General features: G+C 48.0%; 1 protein-coding gene across 14 annotated transcripts in view; it reads right to left on the bottom strand.

The window, feature by feature from the left end:
* The window catches only part of MAGI1 (membrane associated guanylate kinase, WW and PDZ domain containing 1), a 1848723-nt gene that overhangs the window by 249319 nt on the left and 1574063 nt on the right, over positions 1-25341 (bottom strand). For all 14 annotated transcript variants that reach the window (XM_069643697.1, XM_069643699.1, XM_069643701.1 and 11 more), the window contains one exon: positions 17180-17211. In XM_069643697.1, coding sequence (XP_069499798.1) covers positions 17180-17211 — 32 coding nt within the window. The remainder of the gene's footprint in view (positions 1-17179; positions 17212-25341) is intronic.

Raw genomic sequence — 25341 nt, 5'->3', positions numbered from 1 at the left:
ACACCAAAGGCTGGTTGAGGTGGAATTCCGACGGAACCTTCGAGATGAAAGAGGGGTGCATTCGCAGCACCACCCTTGATTCGTTGAAAGTCCGGTATAGTGTTTGCAGGATAAGGCCTGGATCTCACCCACCATTCTGGCAGAGGTGATGGCCACAAGGAAAGCCGGTTGCCACAAGAGGAACTTGAGGGGCCTGATGCATAGGCTCGAAGGGGGCCCCCATGAGCCTTGTCAGAACTACGCGGAGTTCCCACACCGGGGAAGGAGACTTCACCTGCGGGAAAGATCGAAAAAGTCCTTAGAGGAACTCCTTGACGAGTCAATGAGATCAAAGTGAAGACTTTCCTTGAGACCTGGTGTAGCGGGAGATAGCTGCCAGATGTCCCTTGATAGAGGCGTGCGCTAGTCCATCCTTTGCCAAGGACAGCAAGTATGGAAAGATCTGAGGAGCCGAGACTGTCAGAGGGGTAATCTTCTACATCCGGCACCAAGTAGCAAAACACTTCCACTTATGGCCATAGCACTTCAAACTCTACCACGCCCTGTCCTTGGCTAGGACCTTCCTGCAATCCGCTAGCTCATAACTTCCAAACTCTAAGGCTACCACCAGCAACTTGACTGGAGGCGCGGCTGACACGCCGGGCGATGAGTATCCTCTTGCATTGGCACTGTCCGAGTGTGTTGATGACTTAGCAGGAGAGGGAATGGAGGGAGCGCGTACAGTAGCAGTCCTTCACATGGAAAGGAGAACATGTCCCCCAAGCTCCTCGGCTGGTGGAACCTGCTGGCAAACATCTGGTATTTGGAGTTTGCCGCCATCGTAAACCGATCAATCTGGGGTCTGTCCCATTCGACGAACAGGCGGTCAACCTGACCCAGACAAAGCTCCCACTAGTGGCAGGAGTGGAGTTCCCTGCTGAGGAATCTGTGTTGGTGTTCTTGACTTCCACCAGCTGTCAGATGGCCCAGTGCCACAAGTCCTAGGTCTCCTTGGAGAGCAGCAGGGATCGAGGGACCCCCTGCTTCCCGATGTAGAACATGGCGGTGGTGGTGTCCATGAAGATCCTCACCACCTTGCCTTTCAGAGATGGTAGGAACGACTTGAGGGCTCAGAACACTGCCCGCAGCTCCAGGATGCGGATACGCAGATCCTTCCCCTCTAGCAGCCTCTGGAGAGCAGACGTCCAGCGTGCGCTCCCCAACCTTCCTGGGAGGCACCGTGAGGACCGCCTCCTGGTATGGGGGTTCTGAAATCCTGTGCCTTGGGCGATGCAGGAGCGGACCCCCCACCACTATCGCCCGTCGGAACTCCTCGTTGAGAGGGATCTTGTCCGTGAAATGTCCGAACACCGGTATCCAACGGGCATTCAGGAATGCTGGCAGGGGTCACATCGGCAACCTACAGAGGCAGACAAGGTAGATGCAGGACGACATCATGCCCGTAACAACTTGATTTCCTGCAGCGTGGCTATCTTCACTGATGATAGTCATTGCACCTTTCCTCGAATGGCTGCTAGCCTCTCCGGTGAGTGAGACACCAGGCAAGACACTGTCGAGTTTGGCGCATCGGAACAACGCGTTCTGCGATGGCATTAAGCAGGACTTTGGATAGTTGACAGAGAATCCCAGATCCATCAATAGTTGGACGGTCGCTTTCGTGTGTTCGTCGGCCAGCTCCCACAAGCGGGAGCTTATCAGCCAGTCGTCCAAGTACGGGTGTGTGGAAATAGGCATCCGCAGGTCCGACGACTTCAAGAAATCCCCTTTCTCCAGTTGTCTGAGCATGTGCTGCAACGTGACAATCCTGTATATTTGGGACTTTAAGTAATTTCAGACGTCCTGAGTCCAGGATGGGTCTTCAGAATTCTGACTAGAAATTATAAGTTACTCTCCGTAGTGACCAACGTGCTCCTAGGCCAGAGTCCCCTTCCTGCATACTGTATGGGTATCACCAGAAACATCTTCCCCCTTTAAATTTCGATGTGCGCGGGGAGTGGCCCTGGGATCATGCGCTCCTGACTCCGCCACTCCTCAGTCCCCTTTGACGCATCGACAATATTAACATTGCTTAATGACATCAGATCTATGGGGGGTGGGGAGGAGAGGTTGGTGGGACGTGTGACTGAAAGGGGACTATGAACTAGGAGTACGTTAGACAATATGGTGAGTAACTTATAATTACTCCTACATCCCGTCCCCATTCCTCCATACTGTATGGGCGATTACAACTGAATGTATCCCCAGGGTGGAGAGTTGCCCCTCTTAAGAAAACAAGTTCCTCAACACTACCTGGCCAAATGGGCATCTGACCTGGCATCCAAGCAGTAGTGCTAGCAGAAGGCAGAGGAAGTAGCCCACGTAGCAGCCTTGCCGATAACCTGCCACAAAACGTGTCTTAGGCCAGAACCATCCAACTTGCTATGGAAGCCCTGGAGGCCTGACAACCTGGTTTTGATCCCCCAAAGGTGATGAAATCGACATCCGATTTACAGAATCTCTTGGTTCTGAGCAGGTAGAATCTTGGCGCACGTTTCACATCCAGACAGTGCAAAACCCTCTGTGCCTCATTCTCATTCCTGCGAAGAAGGTCGGTAACACTTTCTCCTCATTTAGGTGAAAAGAGGAGATGATTTTAGGTAGAAATGCAGTGTGTGTTCTGAGCACCACCTTGTCCTTGTGAAATGTAGGCACTGAAGCCACCAGTGCCTGGATTTCACTGAATCGGCGTGCCAAGGTAAGGCCCACTAGCAGGGCCATCTTAGTGGTAACTAACCTGATGGCCACGTATGCCATAGGCTCAAATGGTTTATGCGCCAGCACGCTCAGGACCACATCAAGGTCCCACACAGTGTGGTTTCCTGATAGGTGGATACAGCCTAGTCAGGCACGTGTCTCTGAACCACCGGATTCGAGGATTAAAATACTTCCTCTTCTGAGTTCCTGTAAGCCCCAATGGCCGACAGACACGTGTTGCATGTGTCTACCTGCACACCTGAATGTGCGAGGTGTGCAGAGAAGGATAGAAAGTTGTCCAAAGTGCAAGTCAAGGAATCAATTTACTTTGATTCTGCCCAGTGACAGAACCTGGTCCACTAGCTCCTGGTAGCATTGCTCCTAGCCCCCTGTACAATAGTCAGGTTAGCCTGTGACAGGTGCAGATGCTTCAGGGTGACCTGTTCAGGAACTGCTCTGCAAGGGATAACTTTTGCGGGGTGGGGTGAAACACTGCCCTCCCGCTGAGAGATTAGGTGTGCTGGATCCACTGGGAGCAGTACCGGGGCCTGCCCGACAGGCTGAGACGTTCAGAGAACCAGGGTCTTGCTGGCCACCATGGGGCAGTCAGGATGATCGAAGATCCTGCGACTCCCTGATCCTGAAAATGACCCTGTGCAACAGAAGAATGGGGGTTTGCAGGGGTGGAGCATACACGTTAATGTTGTTCCACGGAATCTGCGTTGCGTCACCAAACAAACCCCTGCCTTGCCCGAGCCAGGAGGCCAACTCGGGGCACCTCCTGTTGGTACTGGTTTGCGAGAAGGTCTACCTGAGGATGACCCCATCTGGTGAAGATCCCCTGAAGGAACTCCTCGGTCAATTGCCATTCATATCTGTCTGAGCACAGCCTGCTGAGCCTGCCTGCCTCTAGGTTGGACTCTCCCGGGAGGTGGACTGCCAATGTGACTGTTCACCGGAGCCCTCTCCCAAATGTTGATTGCCAGTCTGCAGAGGGGAGGAGGCCTGGTGCCAGCCTGCTTGTTGATGTAGTGCATGAAGTTGGAGCTGTCTGTTTGAATGAGAATCGTCATGCCAGTGATCATGGGTAGGAAGGCTTTCAGGGCAAGCCAGTTAGCCATCATCTCAAGCCAGTTGATGTAAGCCAGTTGATGTAAGACAGTTGCTCCTGAGGGGACCATTCTCCATGGACACTGTGGCTGTCCAGGGTAGCCCCCCCCATCCCTCTACGGATGAGACTGTGGTAACGGTGACCTGGGGTGTTGGTTGCCAGAAGGGCCTGCCTATCCGCAGGTTGTTGTCTGTACCCCACCAGACTAGATCCTGGTGGAGATGATGTGGTATACTGACCTACTCAGCCTGAGATCCCTTCTCCTGGTTCCAGGAGGCTGAAAAGTGTAGCTGCAGCCTCCTCATTTTGAGCCTCATATGGGGCACTTCAAGAAGACATGCTGCCATGACTACCAGCAGGTGGTTGGTACCACCACGCCAAGATCACTGCTCTGCCAAGGAAATGTCCAGTGGCCTTTCGATAGTTGTGATCTTGTCCGCTGAGGGGGCAGATCCTCTCAGACGTCGTGGCCCATATAAGGCCCAGGAAGGTCAGACTCGACGTGGGCAATAAATGACTTCTTGAAATCAATAGAAGATCCCAGGTCGTATAGTGTATCCATGCAGGCGGAGGCAGTGTGCTGGACCGCTTCTGGAGATCCCGCCCTGACTAGCCAGTTGTCTAGATATGGATAAATGTGATGGCCCTGTTCTCTGAGTAGGGCTGCCACTGCGTTCATTGACCTTGTAAAGACCATGTGGTCTGAACTGAGTCCAAAGGGTAGAACCCTGTATTGAAAGTGAAAACCCATGATCCTGAACCTCAGAAAGGACTGATGGGGTTCCCAGATCGGGATGTGTAGGTGGGAATTCAGATCAAGGGAGCACATACAGTCTCCCACACACAATGTCTCCACTATGAAGGCTGTGGTAACCACCTTGAACTTTTGGAGGGGAAGGGAAAGGTTCAAGGTGGAAAGGTCTAAACTCTCAGGCCAGCCTGGCTCTTTTTGTGTATGGTGAAAATGTGTGAAAAGAAGCCCAGGCCCAGCTGCAAGAATGGGACTTCCTCCACTGCCTGGCTCGCAACAAGCGAGCGGATTTCTGCCAACAGAGTTGCTGTACCGATCAGTGGGTGCGGAGGGGAGCAAGGAAAAGGAGGAAAAGGAGGAATGGGGAGCCAGAAGCCCGTGGATACTACCAAGAGGATCCAGGGTTCTGAACAATGTCTGAACATTTTCCGCTATTGGTGTATTTGAAGGGCAAACCTGCCCGCCAACAGAGACTCGTGGAATGGATGGGCCTCACAACTTCTTCCTCTCCGAGGCTGGGGATGAGGAGGGGGCCGGAAAAAACCTGTGTTAGCCTTCTGTGCTGTTTGCACCTGTGCTGGATAGGAGATCCGTCAGGTTGTCTGGACCGTCTCTCCTGGAAGCCCCTCAAGCCTCCGAAGGACCGACCCTTGTCCGAGCACTGGTGTGTTTTAGGTCTTGGGTGCGGACTTAGTAAGGATGAAGATTTCGCTGTCTGTGAGCTATTCTTTTTCTTATCAAGTTCCTCCTCCGTTGTTGAATGTAACAGGTCACACTCCTCGATCTCCCCTCCAGATCTAGTATGCGTTCCTGCACATCGGGATTGAATTTTGTCGCCCTGAGCCAAGCAATCCATCTCATGTCTGTGGCAATACAAATGCCTCACCCTGAAGTTACCCATCTGTGGTGACCTCATGATGGGTAGGAACCTCTCGATGAACGTGTGTTCACAAGCCAGAAGTGTGCCTGATGGAGTAGGCATAGGGGTAGGGGGCCCTGAGGCTGCTTTGTCCTGGGCATTCCGTCTCTCTAAAAAGGGCAAAGTGTATAGGTCCTGCAAAATGGATGGAGAGGATGTGGACCAAGTGACAGGAGTTGACCAATCCCACCTAGAAGCTCATTCCCCTGCCTGGTCTTCGAAGGGAAAAGGTGTCAGGTGAGCAGCCATTTTGTTTTGTTCCATGCCTGCGTCATGGAACTTGTTGAGCTGGGACCAGCTTCCACCCGTACGCTGAGCAGTGGCGGTTGTGGCCTTCCATGCACCTCAGGTCGAGGCCTGGTAGGCGGAGTGCCCTCGGCCGTGGAGCCGGTAGTGCTGCATGCAGGCGCCCCCTCTGACATGGGTCCGGTGTTGGGCATAGCCCCTCGAGTTGGGACCCAGTAATAGAGCCTTGCAGACCCTCGGCGGTAGCACCGGTAGGATCTTGTGACCCTTTGGCCTGGGGGCCGGTAGCTGGAGCAGTCTCTGTGTTCTTGCTGGTCTTAGGAGCCAAGAGGTCCCTCCCACTTGGGCACCTCCCCAGGAAGGAGTCACCTTTGCAGTGTGCCGAGGAGAACAGGGTGCCTACCTTTGGCCTGGTATTCCATTTCAGAAATGCTTTAAGGTCCTTCGGAGGCAAAATTCTGAAGACCTCCCGCCACCTGGCCAGTCGATTGACTGCACGCGGAGTCAGGGTGTCACACGCAGTACAGCCATACCAGCCATGGTCTGGGCCAAGGCAGAGGGTGTGGGGGAGAGGGGTCGGACATTGGGAAGGGACATTCGCAGGCTGGACACCTGCTGAAGCTCGCCGTCCTCAATATGCGCCGGGGGGGAGAGTGGAGTCAGAGGCCAGAGCAGTACCTAATAATGGAAAAGAAAAAAAGACAATAAGAATACTTTTCTGGGAAAGAGTGCGTGGAATTACAAGGCTGAAGGCCTAACCCAAGAGCGCTGGTGATATTGGTCCGTTCCCGTAGATGTGGAAAAGAGGACTGATGAGTGGTGTCAGGGGAGCACATTCTCCCAGGGCCACACTCCGTGTACTTCTAAACTTCAAGGGGAAGATGATTCTTCTGGTGAAAAAGGTTCTGTCTCGTGTCCCTAGCGAGGGATGCCCTTACAGTATGGAGGAAAGGGGACAGGACATAGGAGTATTTATGTGGAATAGACTCTGGAGCATCGAAGCCATTGTGGAACTAGCTCAATTGCCTTTTTTCGTAGCATGGCTCGTACCTCTTCCAGAAGCGGAGGGATGTGCTGCTCCTGATGGGGCACCGGAGCAATAAGAGGACGCCTGTTTTGGAACGCCAAGGTGTGCCCCTGGGCGAGAGAATTCAGCACCCATCTGTCAGTGGTGATCTTTCTCCACTCACTGATGAACCTAGTCGCCAGCCTCCCACTGGGGTGCAGGAGTGGGGGCCTGCGCCTGGCCAGTTCAGGCTTGCTTGAGCGCCGGCGTCCTGCCCTGCGGGTGACCGCGACGCTGTCCTCCGCTACCGTAGGCCTGGACGCGGCATTTGTAGGCTTCTTGCGTTGAAGACAAGGAAGGCTGTTTGTAAGACACAGAGAAACATTTTGATGACCTTTCTGATTTTCCCTTGAAAGAGCGAAAAGACGAGCAGGGCTGTTTGAGGGTGCTGAGGGAACAGGCCGTCTCCATATCCGTCTTGATGGCCTGGAGGGACTCGTTAACGCCCTTCCCAAACAGATTTTCCCTGTCGAAGGGCATGTCCAGTACCTTCGCCTGGACCCCCTGACGGAAGTTAGTGGCCTTCAACCATCCATGTCGACGAAGGTAGACCCCTTTCCCCATCTGGAGGAACCCCATGCCACTGTGATGGCATGGTCCGATGCCAGCCCTCCCTGGAAGAGGACGAGGGCTTCCATCTCGCAGTCAGGGAGGAACTCCAGAATCAGACCTGGCTTGTACCACAATTTCTGGTCATACCTGGCTAGGATTGCTAGGGCTTTGGCCGCCTTGATTGTGGATGCCACAGTGTAAATCATTAATTTCTTTCCCATGGCATCCATCCTTTTGCCCTCGCTGTCTGGAGGGACTGGCGAACGATGAAAACCGGTTAGCTAACCGTTTTCTCACAGCAGCCAACACCACAGAGTCCAGAGATGGCTGCAACCTCAGGCACTTGGGTGGAAAGTCCAGCACCCTATACTTCTCCAGCCTGTCCTGCTTAGCTGGAGCTGTGCAAGGGTTCTTCATGAGGGCCAGGCCCCCTTCTAAAATATCGTCCAGAAAGGGTACTGCCATGATCATCTTCCTTTTGGCTTCTCACCTTTGATACAAGAAGTCCTCTTTGGTTTCCTTGGGTACCAGTTGGAAGAGCTTGGATGCCCTGTCGATCATGGAGTGGAACAATCCCACCTCGTCCGGCTGGGGAACCCTACGAGAACCATCCAAATGGGGCGATTCATTATCTGCTGGGACAAAGTCTTCATCCTCATCTGCAGTCGTGGTTGTATTGGTCCCCGTATCAAGGTTCGGTGGGGGAGGTTGAAATGGGGGCAGTCCGATGACGCATCCTTTCTCATCTGCAGTTGATCGGGGACCTGGGGCGCTGCAGGTATTAGTGCCGGGGGCATCCTCATCTGGATCTTCAATACCAAGGTGTGGCGAGTTGATAGACTGTCCAAGGAAATGTCCCTCAGCTGAGAAGGCAGAGAAGGAAAACAAGGCCCTGTGCCGTTGTCATCATGGACCGTATGCGTGGACTCTTGATCCTTGTCCGTGGATGAAACCTCCATAGTTTGAGCGGCGACCTTGGGGGTCTGTTTCGGGTTATCCTTGCCCCCCTCATTTGCCACCTTGAGGGGCCTGAACTGGGGTCTGGATCAGTGCCTTAACCCCTTCTGGGGCATGGTGTGCATTTAAAGGCCCTAAACAGGAATCCCCTTCACCTGAAACACAACATTTAAACACTGCCACCAAAAACAGCCACGCTTTGCTTTCCCTGTCACATGAGTGGCAAGCATTTGAACACTGCATCCAAAAACGGCCCTATGTTGCTTTTATTTCACCGGAATGGCAAGAGGTTTTACACTGCATCCAAAAACGGTCTTGTTTCACTTTTAATTCACATGAGGGGCAAGAATTTCAACACTCCAATTAGAAAAGGATTTTGCTTTCCCTTTCACTTGAACAGCAACACTGCAAACTAAAAATGGCTTGGCTTGTACTCCTGTTCTAGTCAAATCAAAGAGCCATGGAAAGGGAACCTACTCCTCCTCGGCAATGGACTAACCGCAAATGCAAACTCAATCAAAAGGGAGAAATTAAAGAATCCTGTGACCTACGAGGCACGTTTTCAAACATTAGATGCAAAAACAGCTTGCACACGTGTGAAAAAGGAATATGACTTTAAAAAGCCACATTGAAAAGATAGCACTGCTTCAGGGAAATATGCTGTGAGGGGTGGACTAAAGCAATATCCATTATGTTTCATCCCACAGGACTTCAGTCACCTTTGAAGATGGCACACAATACCGGAAAAAACAGTTTGGGCTAAGGCAGGAAACTTCAAAATTATAAGCAACTCTACCCACTGGAAGTCACACCTACCAGTGAACCATTCTGCAGTCAAATGTGATCTTACTGAGGGCATCATAATTCCCTGCTCTTGCAGGCAGGGGCTCAGGGATTTCAAAGAAAGCAAGTGTGGCTAAAGCTTGACTAGGAGGCATGAGCTCCTTCCTGCACCCACTCCCAAGAACAAACTGACAACTTCAAAGGGGGTCAAAAAAATCTCTGGTCACCGGCTGTGGGGGATGAAGCACCCCTCCCATGGAGGGGGACAGATCCTCCCAATTGACATTAAAGGACTGATTTCATTTTTAGGCATTTTCGCAGCAATTAGAATGAGAAATAATTTTGTTTTATGCCATGTTTTTATGTAATTTCCAGGCGGTTTTAAAGAGATAAAGTGCATTTCCTAGGACTTTGGATACTGAAATGGCCAGTTAGAACGATTTTCTGGCTGATCTAAAAATGGGACAAATATGACAATTGGTGCAAAGATGGGAAATGTGATTAGGAACATGCTTGATCAATTGCAGATTTATAACTGTTATACATTTTGTGGAAATGATAATAATGAGCCACCGGGCCATGCTACATCATACGGAATTGGCGATTGGCTTACCTAATTCCCTAGGACCCATTAAAACCACATATATAATGCATGTAGCAGGTGCTAGTAGAATTGGGAAGTTAGGGGACATAACTGTTTTTTGTCAAAGAGTGGCAAGGAGGACAAAGAATAGTAATAAATGCAAAAAGACAGATGGTGCTCTCTCCCCTTGAACCAATCATGCAAGGGGGCGGAGAGAAGAATGGTAAACTGTCCTATCCGAGCGGTAGGGGTAATTAAAGAGTACTCCCCCCTAGATTGTAAAGTGAGTGATGTCATTTAAGCCGGTCAAGTGGCACAGCGAGTAGAGAGCTTGCTTTGACATCCGTGCAGAGCTTGCTAACGCAGATTCGTATCCCGGCAAGGCCAAACTCAGCCTTTCATCCTTCTGAGGTCGATGTTGCTGGTATAATTTGTTAATTATTATAGTCATTAAAGTATTGCCTCAAAAGAATTAGTCTTCTTGTAACTGAAAAACGAATTTGTCTGTGTATTGTGTGCATTACCCCACAAATTCCTATTGGCATCGGTCCTATTAAAACTGCAAACGGTAGTCCCGTTGAGAGCAATTCCTTATTGCCTACAAGTCTGTTATGTGGCTCTGTCCTTGTCATTGAAAATCGATGTTCCTATTGTAAGCAAAACCCCTCCCCTGAGCTGCCTGTCATTGTGAACCCCAGTGTAAAGCGAATTTCCATTTGCCACTGCATTTTTCCCTTTTGCATTTGATTTCTCCCAAAACTGATTTTTCCATTTCATTTCTACTTTGCCCTGGTGTGCTGATTAGTATTCCATAAGCTTCCCTATCTCAAGTGTATGCCATACGAATTTCCTCTCATCTTGTTCCCTAGCAGTTGTGAGTAATAAGCAAAATCTCATTCTGCCATTTTGCTCCAAAAATAGGGTTTCACTTTCTTTGCCGACTTCTCATCTTGGGGGGGGTGGGCTTTATCCCTAATCCGATTTTCTCTCTCGATTCCAACTCCTTGCCACTGCCTTCCATTCAAAGGAATCAAGTTAGCTGATGTTTGGGGTGTGAGTTTTGCTGGGGGGAGTGCTAAACCGTTGGTGTTCTCTTTAACAAATTGTTCTTTTCCTGTGTTGCCATTAAAAACTGTACGAATTGTAATAGGATCTCTTAACCAAATTGTTTTGTAGAGATTAGTGCATTTTGTGTTGCCACTACATTGGAGGCTGCGAAATTGTTTGATTTTCCTTTTTCATTAAATATTAAATTAATAAGTATCTTCTTCATACACACCGGCCTGATTCCTGATCCATTGTGACATGGGGTGTTTGTGGAGGTTGGGTGCGAGACGGGTTGAGGCATACTCAGAAAAGAACCTGTGGTTTATTAAAAATAAAAGGTGCTTTATTGTACGCCGCATTGTCGGGGAAGGAGTCCCTGGTTGGAGTGTGCTGTGTGATAAATCCGTGACGGGGTGCCTGCAGCCTTTGCCAAGGCCTCTGTGGCGGTGTCACGCCATGGGGCAGAATCACTGTTTGCGCCACGGCAGCAACCCACATGTGCAGTGGTAGCCATCAACGAAGTCGCAGACAAAGGCTTTGCCTGTGCCGGTTGGGCCTGCTTGGGCTGCGCGTCCTTCTCCTCCGCCCTTGGTTTATCGGATCTCTCCCGTAGCTTTGCCGGTGTGGTTGACTTCCTCTTCGAAGAGGAGCTTGATGGTATGCTGGCTATTGGAGGCAGAGGGTGAGGTCGATCGCGCCCTATCCAGCTTGGGACCCGCATCAGCGGAAAACCCGGTGAACTCAGACTTGCATATCTTGTCCTTTTATTGGATCCCATGGATGGGGCGTCCTCAAAGGACTTAGAACACCGCTCCTCAGAGCGGCCAGTCCTGGACGACTTCGGAGCATGGGTCAGAGGCCTTGTTCAAGTTAAGCCATGCCGGCAGCCTACTGCGCCTGTCTTTCGTCGTCTTCTTAGAAAAACCTTGGCATATCTCGCACTCTACCTCCTTATGGTCTGGGTGTAGGCTGTAGAGGCATTGTAGGTACTTGTCTTCCACAAACACATTCCGTAGCCCGCATTTGGTGCAGGGCTTGAAAACGGACACTCCCTCCTCCTCCGACAGGGATGGACGTGGCGATGTAGGCCCAAGAAGTCCTTCAAGAAACTTTGATGAATTTTCACCCTTGAGGGGCACAGAACTTCAGTGACAATGAATCTCCATTGCCGGTAGATGAGGAAAAGAGCACACCGGTTCTTTGGAACAAATAATGAACTTTTCTCGTCAAAAAACTTGAAAAAACATAAAAATATCTCAGAGTGCAAACTCGAGGACTCCAAACGCTGAAGCATGGGGTAATAATCTGAAGATGGCTGCCAGAGGCGGAGCCTAGGGAGAGGACTATCATTGGATGGGACCAGTATGACCCAGAGGACAGTGATTGATTTAGAGGAGATATACAGTGTGAAAGTGAAACTGATTTTTCTTTTACCGAGGATTGCCAGCCTGACAGGGAATATTCATGAGCATGTGAATCTATGCCAGACCCCATGTTGAATAATGAGTGGTGCCTTACCATGAATAGATTTGTGAACCAGGAGAAAAACTTTAAATCTTGTCCTGTTTTGCATAGTCAGGTATCCAGCCTGGTGATGGTACGAGGAAGTTGGTATGAAGTGAGGGAGTTCAAAGAGTGTCTTGGTAGCTAAGTTAATGATCTTGTCGAGAGAATAGAAAGGATAGTTGGGGAGACCTTTAGAGAATGCTGGCACAGTAGTCCAGTTTAGAGAAGACAAAAGTGGCTAAGAGATGCTTTGCGGTGTTCACAGGAAGGATGTGCCTAGCTTTCCTTATATTTAGGAGGTTGGGAGAGCGGATTTTGCAGTTTTGGAGATTAAAGTAAAGAAAGTATGAGATGGGTCATAGGTGATGCTGAGGTTTCTAGCTGAAGAATAGGGGAGAGTGTCAGGTGGGAACTTGATAGGCAAAGGAAGAGATGAGAGAGGGCTTTTCTCAGGGAAGACGAGCACCTCTGTTTTGGTAGGCTTTAACATCAGAGAGTGCAAAGCCATTCAAGATTTAATGGCAGAGAGACCGTTTGAGAAATCAGACGAGTGTTCAGGAAAAGAGGAGAAGATTTGGGCATCAACCGCAAAGAGTTGGTACGAGAACCCAAAAGAGGAGATTAGTGCCCCAAGAGCAGAAGGGTAGAGTGTAAAGAGGAGCGACCAAAGACAATGTTTTGTAAAACACCAACATAGGAGTGAGTGGAAAGGTGTTGTTGCTCCAGGAGACAGAATTGGCAAGGTAGGATTCAATCCAGACAAGGGCTTGATCGTGAATACCAAGAAGAAAGAGTATTAAGGAGATGGAGTGATTGACCGTGTCAAAGGCAACAGATAGGTCAAGGAGAATAAGGATAGAGGATAAGTTGGAGTGCTTAGCAGAGGCGATACAGTTGGACACATTCATGAAAGCAGTTTCCATGGAGAGACGGGGGCGGAAACCTGCTTGTAGGGAGCCTCGTAGAGTGTGGATTTCTAAGAAATCAGTAAGAAGGTTGACACAACCCTTTCAAACACTTCACTGTAGAGCGGAAGGAGAGACAGGGCGAAAGTTAACTGGTAGGTTCGGGGCCACCCTTTGCTTTTTTAGGAGAGGCATCGCTGTGGCCATTTTCAAAACAGAGGGAAAGCAAGCAGAGACAAAGGGCAGGCTGAAGAGTTCAGCGAGGTGAGAGGCCAATAAAGGGACAATAGGCTTGGCTAGCTAAGGAACGCGATCTCTTTTCAATAATGTTGCCTTTGTGCTGCATTTGATTCACCAAGACACAGTTTACTATATCTGGTACTACAAGATTAAGCGCTCTATAATTAAACAAATCAAAAACACAAACTATGATCTGTATTAATGGGAGGATTTAAAGAAAAATGTCAATCACAACTCTTACCTACTTTTAACCACAAAAATGTCAAGTTGCACTAGGTTAACCCTCTTGCCAAGCTGTGCTATTGTGAAAGGAAACTTTACCAAATGCAGTCCATCAATGATTGAGATAATTTTCCAAAGGATCCTAAAAATGTACTCAAGAAATCATACAAACATGAAGAGTTTAACTAGACTGGAATTGGTAATGTACTCCAACTTAAAAGATTAACTAATCTCCAGGACTCCACTTGCGATCACCCACACTTTAACTCACTGACAAGATGCAGTCAGAAAGCCAATCCTTTCAACAGGAAAAAACACAGATGAAAAACATTACCCATCCTACAAAGGGGCGGAAGCACAAACGGTCTCTTCTTCATCTACACTGGTGACCAGAGAGGTGAATCCAGACAATGAAGGACTAAAGAAACGAGTGCTACGCCCAATCGTTACCCCATAAGTATTCATTTTTCATCTCTGTTCTGAAGAACTAGCTTTCCCTGAATTTCAGGTAGCACTTCTTAATGGAACAGGATGGGAGGGATGGGCTGAAAGGAATGCCACCATCTAGGACTGTACTGAATATTTGGTGTGTTGTCCATTTTCGTTTCTTAAACTCATATGAATCATATAATTTTCTAGGTTATATCCAAGGAAGGCAGGCCCTCAAGGCTGCATAATGATCCATGCAAGAGTGTCAAGTCAATTGGCTTGAGAATGGGGGCCAAATGAAGAGCAGAGATGGCAGGTGTCAAGCGATCTCAGAACCAGTTGCTGTAGGGATATGGGGAAGCTGAGGGCATAAATCATTTCATAGTTTAACCTGGGCGACAGGACACTGCCTACTGCGATAACCTTGCCCAAGAAAGGCGGGAAAGGCATTAATTATATGGCAGAGTAAATACAGGTGGAAGAAAAAGCAGCCACTGACAAACGACCTGATGATCTTTACTAGGTGTTCTCTTAGTACCACACTGGGATTTAATAAACCAAAGATCAATGGAATTAAGCAAAAGGTTCAAGTTAGACATATTGTCTTGCTTGGTCTTTAATGTGAGTCCAATATTGCACAGCACTTGTTAGATTGCAATGATTTCAAGACCTCAAGCTCGGTCTAGCCGCAGACCACCCAATGTAAGTGTTGAGCTGGAACACTAACATGCTTCCTTCTAGACCAACGAGGATGCTTCCATGTTCGCACATGAAGTATGTTGGCACGCGTATAGTCTCGCTCTAAGGTGTAAGGGGGCAAGCGACACATTGTGCTGTGAGCTGTTTCTTTGCCTTTCCAAATACGAACAGTCTTTCCCACTCGAGGGGCTTAAACAAGCTTCCTTTTCAAAGAGAATGTATGCCCAGAATACCATTTATCCATGTATGCCCAAAGGTGACTTCCTCTAGGAAATCTATTTCAGCTCAATGCTGAAATAGGCCCTAAGGGAGAACAAGCAGCAGTAAACGCTGGGGGCGGTGAGAACAGTCATATTTTGGGAATATACTAATCCAATGCTTGAAATGTTAAATTTGGCATGCAATACCTTTACATCCCAGTTACAAAGCAAGCTGATTAGAATGTTTGTTTTTCCTATTATAGCACTAAGGCCTTGTAACCAAACCGTGTTCGGCCTCTGCTTGTGTTTACGTGCACTTGTGCGTTTCTTCTAGGATGTTAACGTTTGATGAGGTACTACCTTTCCTGTAAAAGCACCAAAGTTGTTTATGGGTAATTTACAAGCATGTCCCATTAACATCCCTAAAAAAGCCACATATACAAATGATGGACATTATGGACCTATGGTCAAGTTCTGATTTTCATTTTAAAGTAATTGTAGTCTCGTCTGTACCGTATTTCCATTTGCCAGGTGTTTCAAATGCTGATTTTGCATTCCACAACTAAAACGTTTTTGCATAAGTGGGTTTCTCAAAGCAGAAAGTGCAGGAGCCCCGCAACATCGGACTTGAAGGCAAACTACAACTGATGGCAAAGAAAAGTCAATTGTGCCCCAGCATTTGTCGTCGATGGCCACTGTATTAGATGTCGAGTGTTTATGAAAGCGCTGCAGTGGGGGTGTAATCCTATTTTAAAACTGAATCTGCCATCTGGTGGCAGTAATAAAGTGCCCCTTCCTTCTGCCTGGGTGCTGAACAGTCCCAGAGGGTTTCCTTTTATCATTATTCGTCACTCTTAAAAAGCCACAACTATTGCGGCTATGCTCGTGCTTTCCAAAGGGGTCATTGTTCATGAATGGGAATGCTTACTGTGCAGCCCCTCTGACCAGATTGCGAATAGGGGCCCCTCCTGTTCAGGGATTCTCTATGAAGGGCCCAATTGCAGTACATGGGAATATGCTTCGGGGGGTGACATTTAGAGGCACTGAAGCAACAAAGACCAGAAACAATTCACCGAAAAAGACATTTTCTTCTGTTTTACAGAAAGCCAAATTGATTGCCACCCGTGTGGACACAATGTACACATACACACAGTAGGATATACCCCTCAGCGTGTGTCGGAGTAACCCGCCCCTCCCCCCACGCGCTCCCTGACAGAACATTAATGAAAAGTGACAATGGCACAGGCCTGGCGTCACGTGATTAATCAGCAATGCCCTAAGCCAGCAGAAACATTAATTAATTCTAGGCTTTCCTTTCGGATGAGCAGGGATTTGAAGATGTAAACGTACGGGATGTATCATGCCCTTAAAAAAACAACTCTACAGTTCAACAATAAAGATGGTGTGTTGAATTCTGCAGTCAATCTAAACTGAAACACTACTTGAAACGTATTCGTTCTATTCGTGTAGGTGGAGCATTGAAACTCGACAATACATTCAATCTGAAAAGCCAGTCGGCTCATTTCCAACGGACCTGATCCTTGGCACCATGTTCTAGCTCTGCACAGCTCTACGTCGTGTTCGCCGTTTTCTTCATGTGTAGAAAAAGCCTACACATGTTGGCTACAGGCTGGGCTACTCGGAGGACTTCCCTGGTTTTCCATGGCACCTGGCTGCTACTCTGGCAGCCAGGCGGCATAATAAAACACCATATTCGAGTCCAAAGCAGCACCCCTCCTGCAGCACAATAACGCTGAGCCACAGAAACAAAGGCGGTCCTAGTATGCTCGGAAGCGCAGTGCCGAGCCCGCGCGGCTAAAAGCATCGCCTGGCGAGGACCTGCGTCTGGCTCTAGTTAATAATGCATCTCCAGTGCACAGGAAGGCATGCAACATTTACACAAAAAATGAAAGCAGACAGCAGAAATAAACCCCAACCTTACAATAAGGGACGCGCCATGCAGCCCTTTAAGGAAACGCTGCTATGTTATTCCAATATAACGGTCTCGCAAAGTCGTTCAGCACGATCCGACATGGTCGGCATTTCGTTAGCTTCCTGCCATCAAGCCGTGCGGCGTACGGCGGACCCAGCAGCACCTGCACGGCACCGGCACGGCACCGGCACGGCACCTCCCCGCCGCCAACGCGCGTCGACAAGCAAGGGCAGTGGCAACAGAAATAGGGCACACATGAACACAACCCCAAAAGAGAAGGAAAAACAAACTGCTTACCGACTTTGGGCTCTTTCTGGGGATCGGCACTCCTGCAAAATGGCAACAGGGGAAAAATAATGATTAGCAGAGCATTGTTACCTTTCGGAAAACAGCCAATATATAGCAGCATCCTAGCGCAGTCATCTGCAGAGGTATGTCAGAACCCTCTGTGGCATTGGACTTATCAGTCTGTTCATATCAAATCAAAGCGGCGAGGGAGGGGAAGAGAGAGAGAGGGGGGGAGAGAACGCGAGAAGAGCAAGGGGGGGGGGGAGCGCGCGAGATCCGCCTGCATTAGCCATGCCACTTGTGCTGCTGCAGCAGCCTGGAGGCTGGAGCAAGAAACCCACACACCTACCTCCACCACCTGGACAGAAAGCAAATGCTCCCCCGGATTAAGCGAGACTTATTTCACAATTGAGCCCAGGCTATTTCCCTTTGACGCCATTAGTTTATGAATTGTTTTCCACCAATCAAAGCAGCAGGTCCAGCGTTGTTTTCCTTTTTAGCAAAGCATTCAACTCGCCAGCTATTGAGACGCCACGAGCAGCACTGCGGAGAGGACAATGCACGCATTCACACAGGACACTCCTTGACTACAAACAAGGACTGGCTTGAAAATGTGAGTAGCATTTATAAGAAACTTCAGTTTGTGTACGGCATGTGGACTTGTTTTACAAAATGGTCCGTTCTCCACTGTTTGGGTAAAAGTCTTGGGGATTTCTCAAGATTAACATAGAAACTGTGCCAAGCACATGCTTCCGAACAGTGACAATGAGAGGTATGTATTTTAGAGAGAGGGGGTAGAGGCTGCAGGGAGTTACTAACGCGAGGCCATGCAGAGCAACATGGCACGCCTTCCTTGCAACTCCAGGGGCGGTTAAGGCATACCTTATTCCTGCCAACCACAGCACACACTGCTGCCCATCTCTGTAGCAGACCTACACATGTACACTTCACATTTTGGCAAGAAAAGATGGCCTTCGACACACATTCTGAAAGCAAAACATTCCATACGTTATCTGCAGGCACTCCACACATGTTTATCAATTTTATAGAAAAATACTTTCATATAAATGCTCCCATGTTATGTTGGACTCCGGTTCCATCGTGGTAGGTTTGTGAGAACAGTGCTTGCATACAGTGAACCTGGTACAGCGAGATAGAGCGTGGGCCTTTTGCACAGCATAAAGCGTGTCCCTGCCAGGGTAGCCAGGGAGTGGACTGGTGTAATGGTTTACACTAATCGGCCTGTATTCACCCAGCCCAAGAATATTCATTTGCTTTGAGCACATCCAGAAAGAAGGCCTCCACCTGCACTGCGATGAAAACATGCTAGATTAACAGCTTAAAGCGGACCTTTGCAAGTTCTAATTGCAGGGATAAAGAACAGCAATGCTTGCAACACTCCAGTGTGCCCACTTAGAAGCTTGTGCAAGGACTTGCAACCCGGTCCCACATCGAACGTCTCAATTCCTGGAATCGACCGCCTAATGGGAAGCCCTTGGCGCCATTACCAGGCAGAAAGATCCATCCTGCTGAGGAATGGTGGCAGCTCTGCCCAGCCACGGCCTTGCAGAGCTCGCCAGGCCCAGGCATACAGTGCCGCTGCTCACACCGGCGTTTACTGAAGTACACGCAGTAATCGACCGTCTACAAAAGCCAAGGGCTGTGCAACATGTTTCAATGGCAGCGCTTTCTTCAGGGGTGTCGTTTCTGATTTGACAATGGTTTAGAAAAAGAAAAGAAACCAAGGGAATGGGCCAAATGAATGGTGGCTTCCGACCCAGAATGTTCAAGGGCCTCCCCTTAATCGCACTGCAAACAGTCCGCGATTATTCCAGCAAGGATGCTTAAAGGCAGTCCATTTAAAATATTGCATTTATTTACAACGAAACCCTTAACGGATGTTGCAGCTAATCCTCTAAAGGAGGCTGCATTTTAACAAAGGAAGTGAACAAAATGACATCCCTACGGGACAGAAATTAAATTGCTAAGAAGTTACTACCATGTGATGCTCATTAAAAAGTGCCCGATACGAATGCCAACCCATCTGAAGGACCGCATCTAAATAGATGGCACACTTAGCAATGCAGCAAGGAGCACGCACTTGCAAACTAAGACATCTGGGCTGCACCAAATGTAAACGGCACTCCACGTACCATGCGGGTCAAACCTCTGGTATGTAGTTTCTGTAGCAGAAATGAAGCAATCATGAAACCAAGTAACGTCCCAATGTTCTACGGTGTCACGGCTCCGCGTGGAACAGGGAAGATTGCTTTTAAACTTCCGGTTTTTACATGTTTTAGATGCATGAACCCAGCCTGTCATTTAAACGATCTGAACCCCAAGTCTAAATGGCTTAGACATGCAGGCTGAAATGAAGTACTACCGCAATACCAACTTTGCGAACCATTCTGAAAACCTAGCACTGGCTCTCCACTGGCAGGACACAGGGGCTCTTATGAGGTGAAATACTTTGGAAAGAAGGGTAAAGACCATCTTAAATGTTGCTCTGTACTGCAAGACAAACATGAAAGGATAGCCCATTGGGAGGCTGAAGGGTGTAGAGTGGTGTTAGATATTTTTAAATACATTTCAATGTCCACAGCTCAATCATCAACCCATTAATACTAATTTCAAAAGGTTCGCTTACACCTGCCCCATATTTTAGGGCAGGGGGTTGCACCCTTTGGCTTTACAGATGTTTTAGACTACTACAGCTCCCATCAGCCCTAGCGGTTTAGTGAATGGGAAGGGATCATGGGAGTGTAGTTCAGAACACCTGGAGAGCCGCAGGTTGCAGACCCCTGCAGGCCCCACCTAAAACGGCGTTCCTGCAACAGCACCACCAACACCTCCCCTTCACTTACAAGCACCTTCCGTTCACCCAGTGAGGGGTCACCGCCCCTCCCCCTTTTTACAGACCGAGGGTAGCTCGGGCCTGGGCAACCAGTGCTGGCGGGTTCCCCCTATGTCTGTAGTCGAAGACAGGTCCAATGGCTGTTGAGAGGGGGGGGGGGGGTCATCTGTGGTACAGGAGGTGGTGGAGGGGTCCGAACAACTGGCAGGGCCTGGACCAGAGGCAGAGGAGGCACAGAGGCACCACCTGCGTGATCGCCTCCTTCACTATATCCTTCAGGACCCACCCATGATCTGAGTGGAACGCACGAGGAGGATGAAGAGCTCAAAGAAGCGACATTTCTTATAACGATTCAGTAAGAAACCCTTTTGAGCGAATAAAGGAAGTTCAAGTACTGCAGTTTTAATTGGTCACGCTACTCACCCTAAGAAAAAAAAGTCTACATTGCAGGACATATATACCAGTCTGGACAGCTACAGTATATGAGATTTTAGCTCGTTCTGCAATTAGTTTCTCATGCAGAGTCTACTGAAAGTTTTTGTTTGTTGACACATGGATTGCTCGTGCATGTGATAACTCAGTCGGTCTTGAAGTCTATTTGTCACATGCACACGCGACTCGTGCTTCATCGAGCAGACCACTTTTGGAAGACACAGCAGTGCTGTAGAGTCTTCTGAAAGCCGCCTGCTCATTGTAGTGCGGGTGTGAGTGTTGTGGGCAAGCCCCCGAGTCTGGGACAGGGCGGCAAGACATGTTTTACTGGAGCTCCGTTCTGGGAAGACCTGTCTTGCAGCCCATTCCCTGCACTGGAGAAGGGATGATGAGTCTATTGCAACGTGTTCTTGTACGCATCTGAAAAATATGCCTCTACTGCAATGGACAACAGGCATGCAATGGCAAAATGAGAGGTTTACGATTGGTGTAGCAGCGATAGCAGGCATTTGTCTTGCACGCCTCCTCAGGTGTTGGAATGGTCAGGGTGGCCCAGAACCTTGATGTACTCAGGAATGCATTGCATCTGAAGCAGATGTCCTATTACAATCCTTAAACCACCACATACCCAGTGAATTTAAATGGGCAGGTACTTCCCGGTCCAGAGTACCTGCATTTCTTTTAAATGAAAGAAAGTACCAACACTTTGCATCAGGAAGCAAACATGTTGTAATGGGAGTGTCCCAGAACTTCTGAACAGTTAGCAGGTACTCTGGGAGCGTACCTGCACGTCTGTATTTCCACTTCAAGGCCTGCACATACCCGCATCACTGTGGAGTAGCAGAAGTAATACATATGCCACTCATTAAACTGCCACACACATGTTGCACAACAAACCTTGCTAATCGCACCATCGAATACATTTGAGTGGAAGGCCCACATGTGAGGTGATGCACTGATGTACACTATTACCCACCAAGACTACCATAAAGAGTACTATGCTGAGTCACGTATAAACTGAATCACAGTAATCGCCTACATTCCATTGACAGCTATAGGTAAGGCCACCAGATTTTCAAAATAAAAACTGGAACAGGCCACAGACATAAAAGTAGGGGAAAGAGGTCCTACTTCTGCGACAGTCCCGGTAAAACCAGGACATTTGGTCACCCTAGCTGCAAGTTTTCCTGCAACCTCCTGCCATGAACCAACACACTTTTACTACGTTTTAGAAGACTTTGCATGGCTAGAGCGGGACACGAAGGGAAGTACATCGGACCATCTCTTGGCTAATTAGCTTACATTAAATCCTTCGGTTTGAATAGACCTCGGATTAACTACGCAGAACGGTCCCCTGTTGTATTATACTTAGAATCTAGGTAAGATCAATTTACAGTTTTAAACACACAAACTGTTGGCCCTTTATCGTGGTTTCAATATGGCCTAGATTTATTGCAAGGCTTTTTATGTATATGATCGACAAGGCCATGGGAAGCTATGCCACTGGAGACAGCAGGAGGTTCTTTACAGGGGGCAGAGGGGAGAAGCGATGATCATTCGCGATGCAATACTTATTGGGTTTGAAGATTAATGCAGTTTCATCACCAACGCAATAGCCCGTCTATCCCATAACACGAAACTAACAGCCTCTTTAATTTATGCGATCCATAAAATAAAGAGCGTGTCCCTAAAACCATGGCTCATAGTTCACTCTGACCGCCGGTGTTTTGTCCTTCATGCAAATAAGACATGTTCCACCCTTTAGCAAATCCAGTGCCGCTTACACCGAGTTGACACACGCATAAGCATTCCCGCGAGGGTGAGGGGCATGGTGAGGGGCTAAAAGAATGAAAGGATGCATCATTATTTTGCACCAGGCGGATATATAAAAGGCACTGTCAACACAAACCACAACGTTCAATTCATGTTGATCTATGTTTTAACCGCTCCCCCATTTGCAGACACCCCCCCTTTACAATCAAAAAAACACACAAACTGAAATACTGAGGTTTAGCTAGTAAGCGCCTTGTAACTAATTGCTGCCCTCTGTTTATGTAGGATTTCTCCCCCCAAGGACTAAAACCATTAGTTTAGTATATGGTTTCCTTTATCTTCTGGCAATAGGAGCTGGGGACTCATGTTGATTAGGACGTGAAAGACTCGCTTACACGGATGTAGAATATTGTCTGAGCTCTGCGGATATTTGCATTTATGAGTGTGTATGCTGTTGTCAGGCAGAACATACACTCCCGAGTTAGAATGCCTTCGAAAGCAAATAGATGCAGTCGGCCTCACTGTTCTATTTGGCTAAGGCGGGACTATCAAGGAGTGCGGTCTTCAAGAGGCCCCCGATTCGACCCGCAAATAGCAACATCTGGCTCTACTCTAACGGAGCAGGGTCCCCAAAAACAACAAATCAAATCTCCTAGCAGGCATTTAATCTTGCACCAGCCCAGAAGGCTGGACAATGACACGAAAAGCACACTTCCAAGGGACACTGTGCTGCATTGGACCCTCAAGTCCAGGGAATATACGAGTGAATATGAAACTTCAACAGGAGCTCATGGCATGAAACATTGCCCTCAGCTCCCACTCATTAAATCCCTGGTGTTCCAAATAGGAACTAGATTCTTCCTTTCGACCCGCCACATGATTAGTCCTCTGCACCAGCGGCGTGGGGGTGGAAGGTGACGGGGCGACAGTTACTGTTGAGGTTTATTTCAATTCACAGAACGCAGATCTTCAAAACTCCAGTCCCAATTACAAACCTGTGCTCTCTTGCTTCAAACTCCAGGAGGCTGCTGCCAGGCCTCAGTCGAACCCACATTGGCTTGAACTGTTGTAGTTAAAGTAAACAAATAAATAATCTTCCTATGTAGGGGAGTAGGAACCCAATTAATGCGCTAGGGTCTAAAATCGTAGCTTATGAAAATGTGCCCATACCCAAGTCTAGGTTTTGATAAACACTCCTTCAAAAACAAACTTGCTTTAAATCTTTGGGGTTGCAGCACATACATATACACATACACATACATAGGGAATTCCAGTACATTTGATAACGGTATTTGGAGTTTATTTGCGCTTCCATTTGATTTTTTTTGATTTTTTTTTTTTTAAAGAGTGGGCAATACTGTGGCTCTGAGAACATGCTAACTTGCTGTCTTATTTAGTCTTCGCTCTGCCAAGGTATCCTCCTCCACCACAACTGCGGTTTACTCTAAATCTGCTTAACATTAACTAAATGCCCCCTCTCCCCACCAACTACCCGACAAACACATTTCCACGAGTTTGCAAATTCTACTACTGCCTCACAGTAGTGCTCCCTCCCTCTCTGCCATTTAGCTTCTCAAAAATGCTCATCTTTTCAAACCTCAATCTGTACACCTTTGTCTCCTCTACCACTGCATGCCACCTCAATGCAGGTTACCTCTCCATGTACCATCAATCGCCACCTCAAATTCCCTTTCAAACCAATCCATGGTCTAGCACTCCAAATCTGGCTAACTTCATCAGCCACTACTCCCATCTTGTATCCTCTGCTCCACCACACGATTTAATCTGTGTTCTGACACCACACTCCCCACAAATCCTTCCACTTTCGATTTTTCTCTCAGTGCCCTACCGTCCCTTGAAGTCTCTCCTCTCGATATCAAAAGTAGCAGTACAATTCTGGCTTTCAAATCGACCACGAACACCACTGCCCTTCCCTGAAAGTAGACCCTGACTAAATACCACCCCTTAATTAACCCCTTTACCCAGTGTACATACTGTTTTCCCAACCATCAACCCTTATACTATCAGGTTAGCTGTATATATTGTACATAGTATTTTGTGATTGTGCTGTTCCTAGTCCATGTCACTTGAATGTTCCTCCTACTTATCTATTTATTCACATTTTAAGACACCACGTGGATCCTTACCTGCTAGATTACAACTATGACCCATTGCAAAGAAACCGGCAAGAGGTGTGGGGTGAAATATAGCCCCTGTATGCCAGAAATAAAGAGGCCAGAGTGATTTGGGAAGTCCCATTGAAGTATAAGGCCAGCACAGAAAAGATGATGCCAGACACGAGGTTGAATGAACCAAAAACAGGCCTAAATCTCAAAGGAAAGAAAGTGGGCTTAAATCTCAAAAGTCGAAGATATGCGCAATGCATTTCAGCAAGTAAACGACAGAAATGTGGCCGACAATGCTATTTTACTAAATCCATGGAGAGCTGCACTTTTACTTAAAGAGACAGACAGCAGCGTGTACAATATCATTATGCAACATGAGACTGATCCCAAAATCTTAATTGAAACCAAGCTTCTTGCATTTATAAGAAATAAAAGCACTACCTTTAATTTTTCCTCATCCAAATGACAGTATGAAGAGAGAAGTGCCTACTAGACTAAGAGTTTGAACATGGTTTTCTAATACAACTGCCCTATAAATATTGACAGAAGTGATGCTCATGTATTTTGCAACTGAGATTAAATGAATACATTACACATGAGTATAAGGCCCAGGTGCCTTATAAAATACCATGTAAAATGCATTGTGTTTGACTTGCAGAATTGTACATGCAGCCGGTCATTTCTTCTAAAGATGAAATTTTACCTCCAAGACCTTTCCTTTGTTGGTCCTGGAGAAGGAGGTCTGGTTGTCAACCATGAATCAGGTCCATTGCTTAAAAATATAGAAAGAAATACACTGCCTAGATTTAAACCACAGTGGAAACAGATGAGGCCATGCCTGTTATTTCAGCAGAAGGGACTTTGAGGTTACAATTTCCACAAAATGTCCATTCGAGTTGCAGCCTGGGCCATTACAGGCCATAAAGGGAGAGATGAAGATACACATGAGCCAGCCTCTGGCTGATCACATGCTTAAGGGGAAATGA

Source organism: Ambystoma mexicanum, chromosome 2p, assembly GCF_040938575.1.
Source record: "Ambystoma mexicanum isolate Mex_15411 chromosome 2p, UKY_AmexF1_1, whole genome shotgun sequence".
Classification (NCBI taxonomy): domain Eukaryota; kingdom Metazoa; phylum Chordata; class Amphibia; order Caudata; family Ambystomatidae; genus Ambystoma; species Ambystoma mexicanum.
The sequence above is the reverse complement of the archived record's forward strand: the minus strand, read 5'-3'. Positions and strand labels throughout refer to the sequence as shown.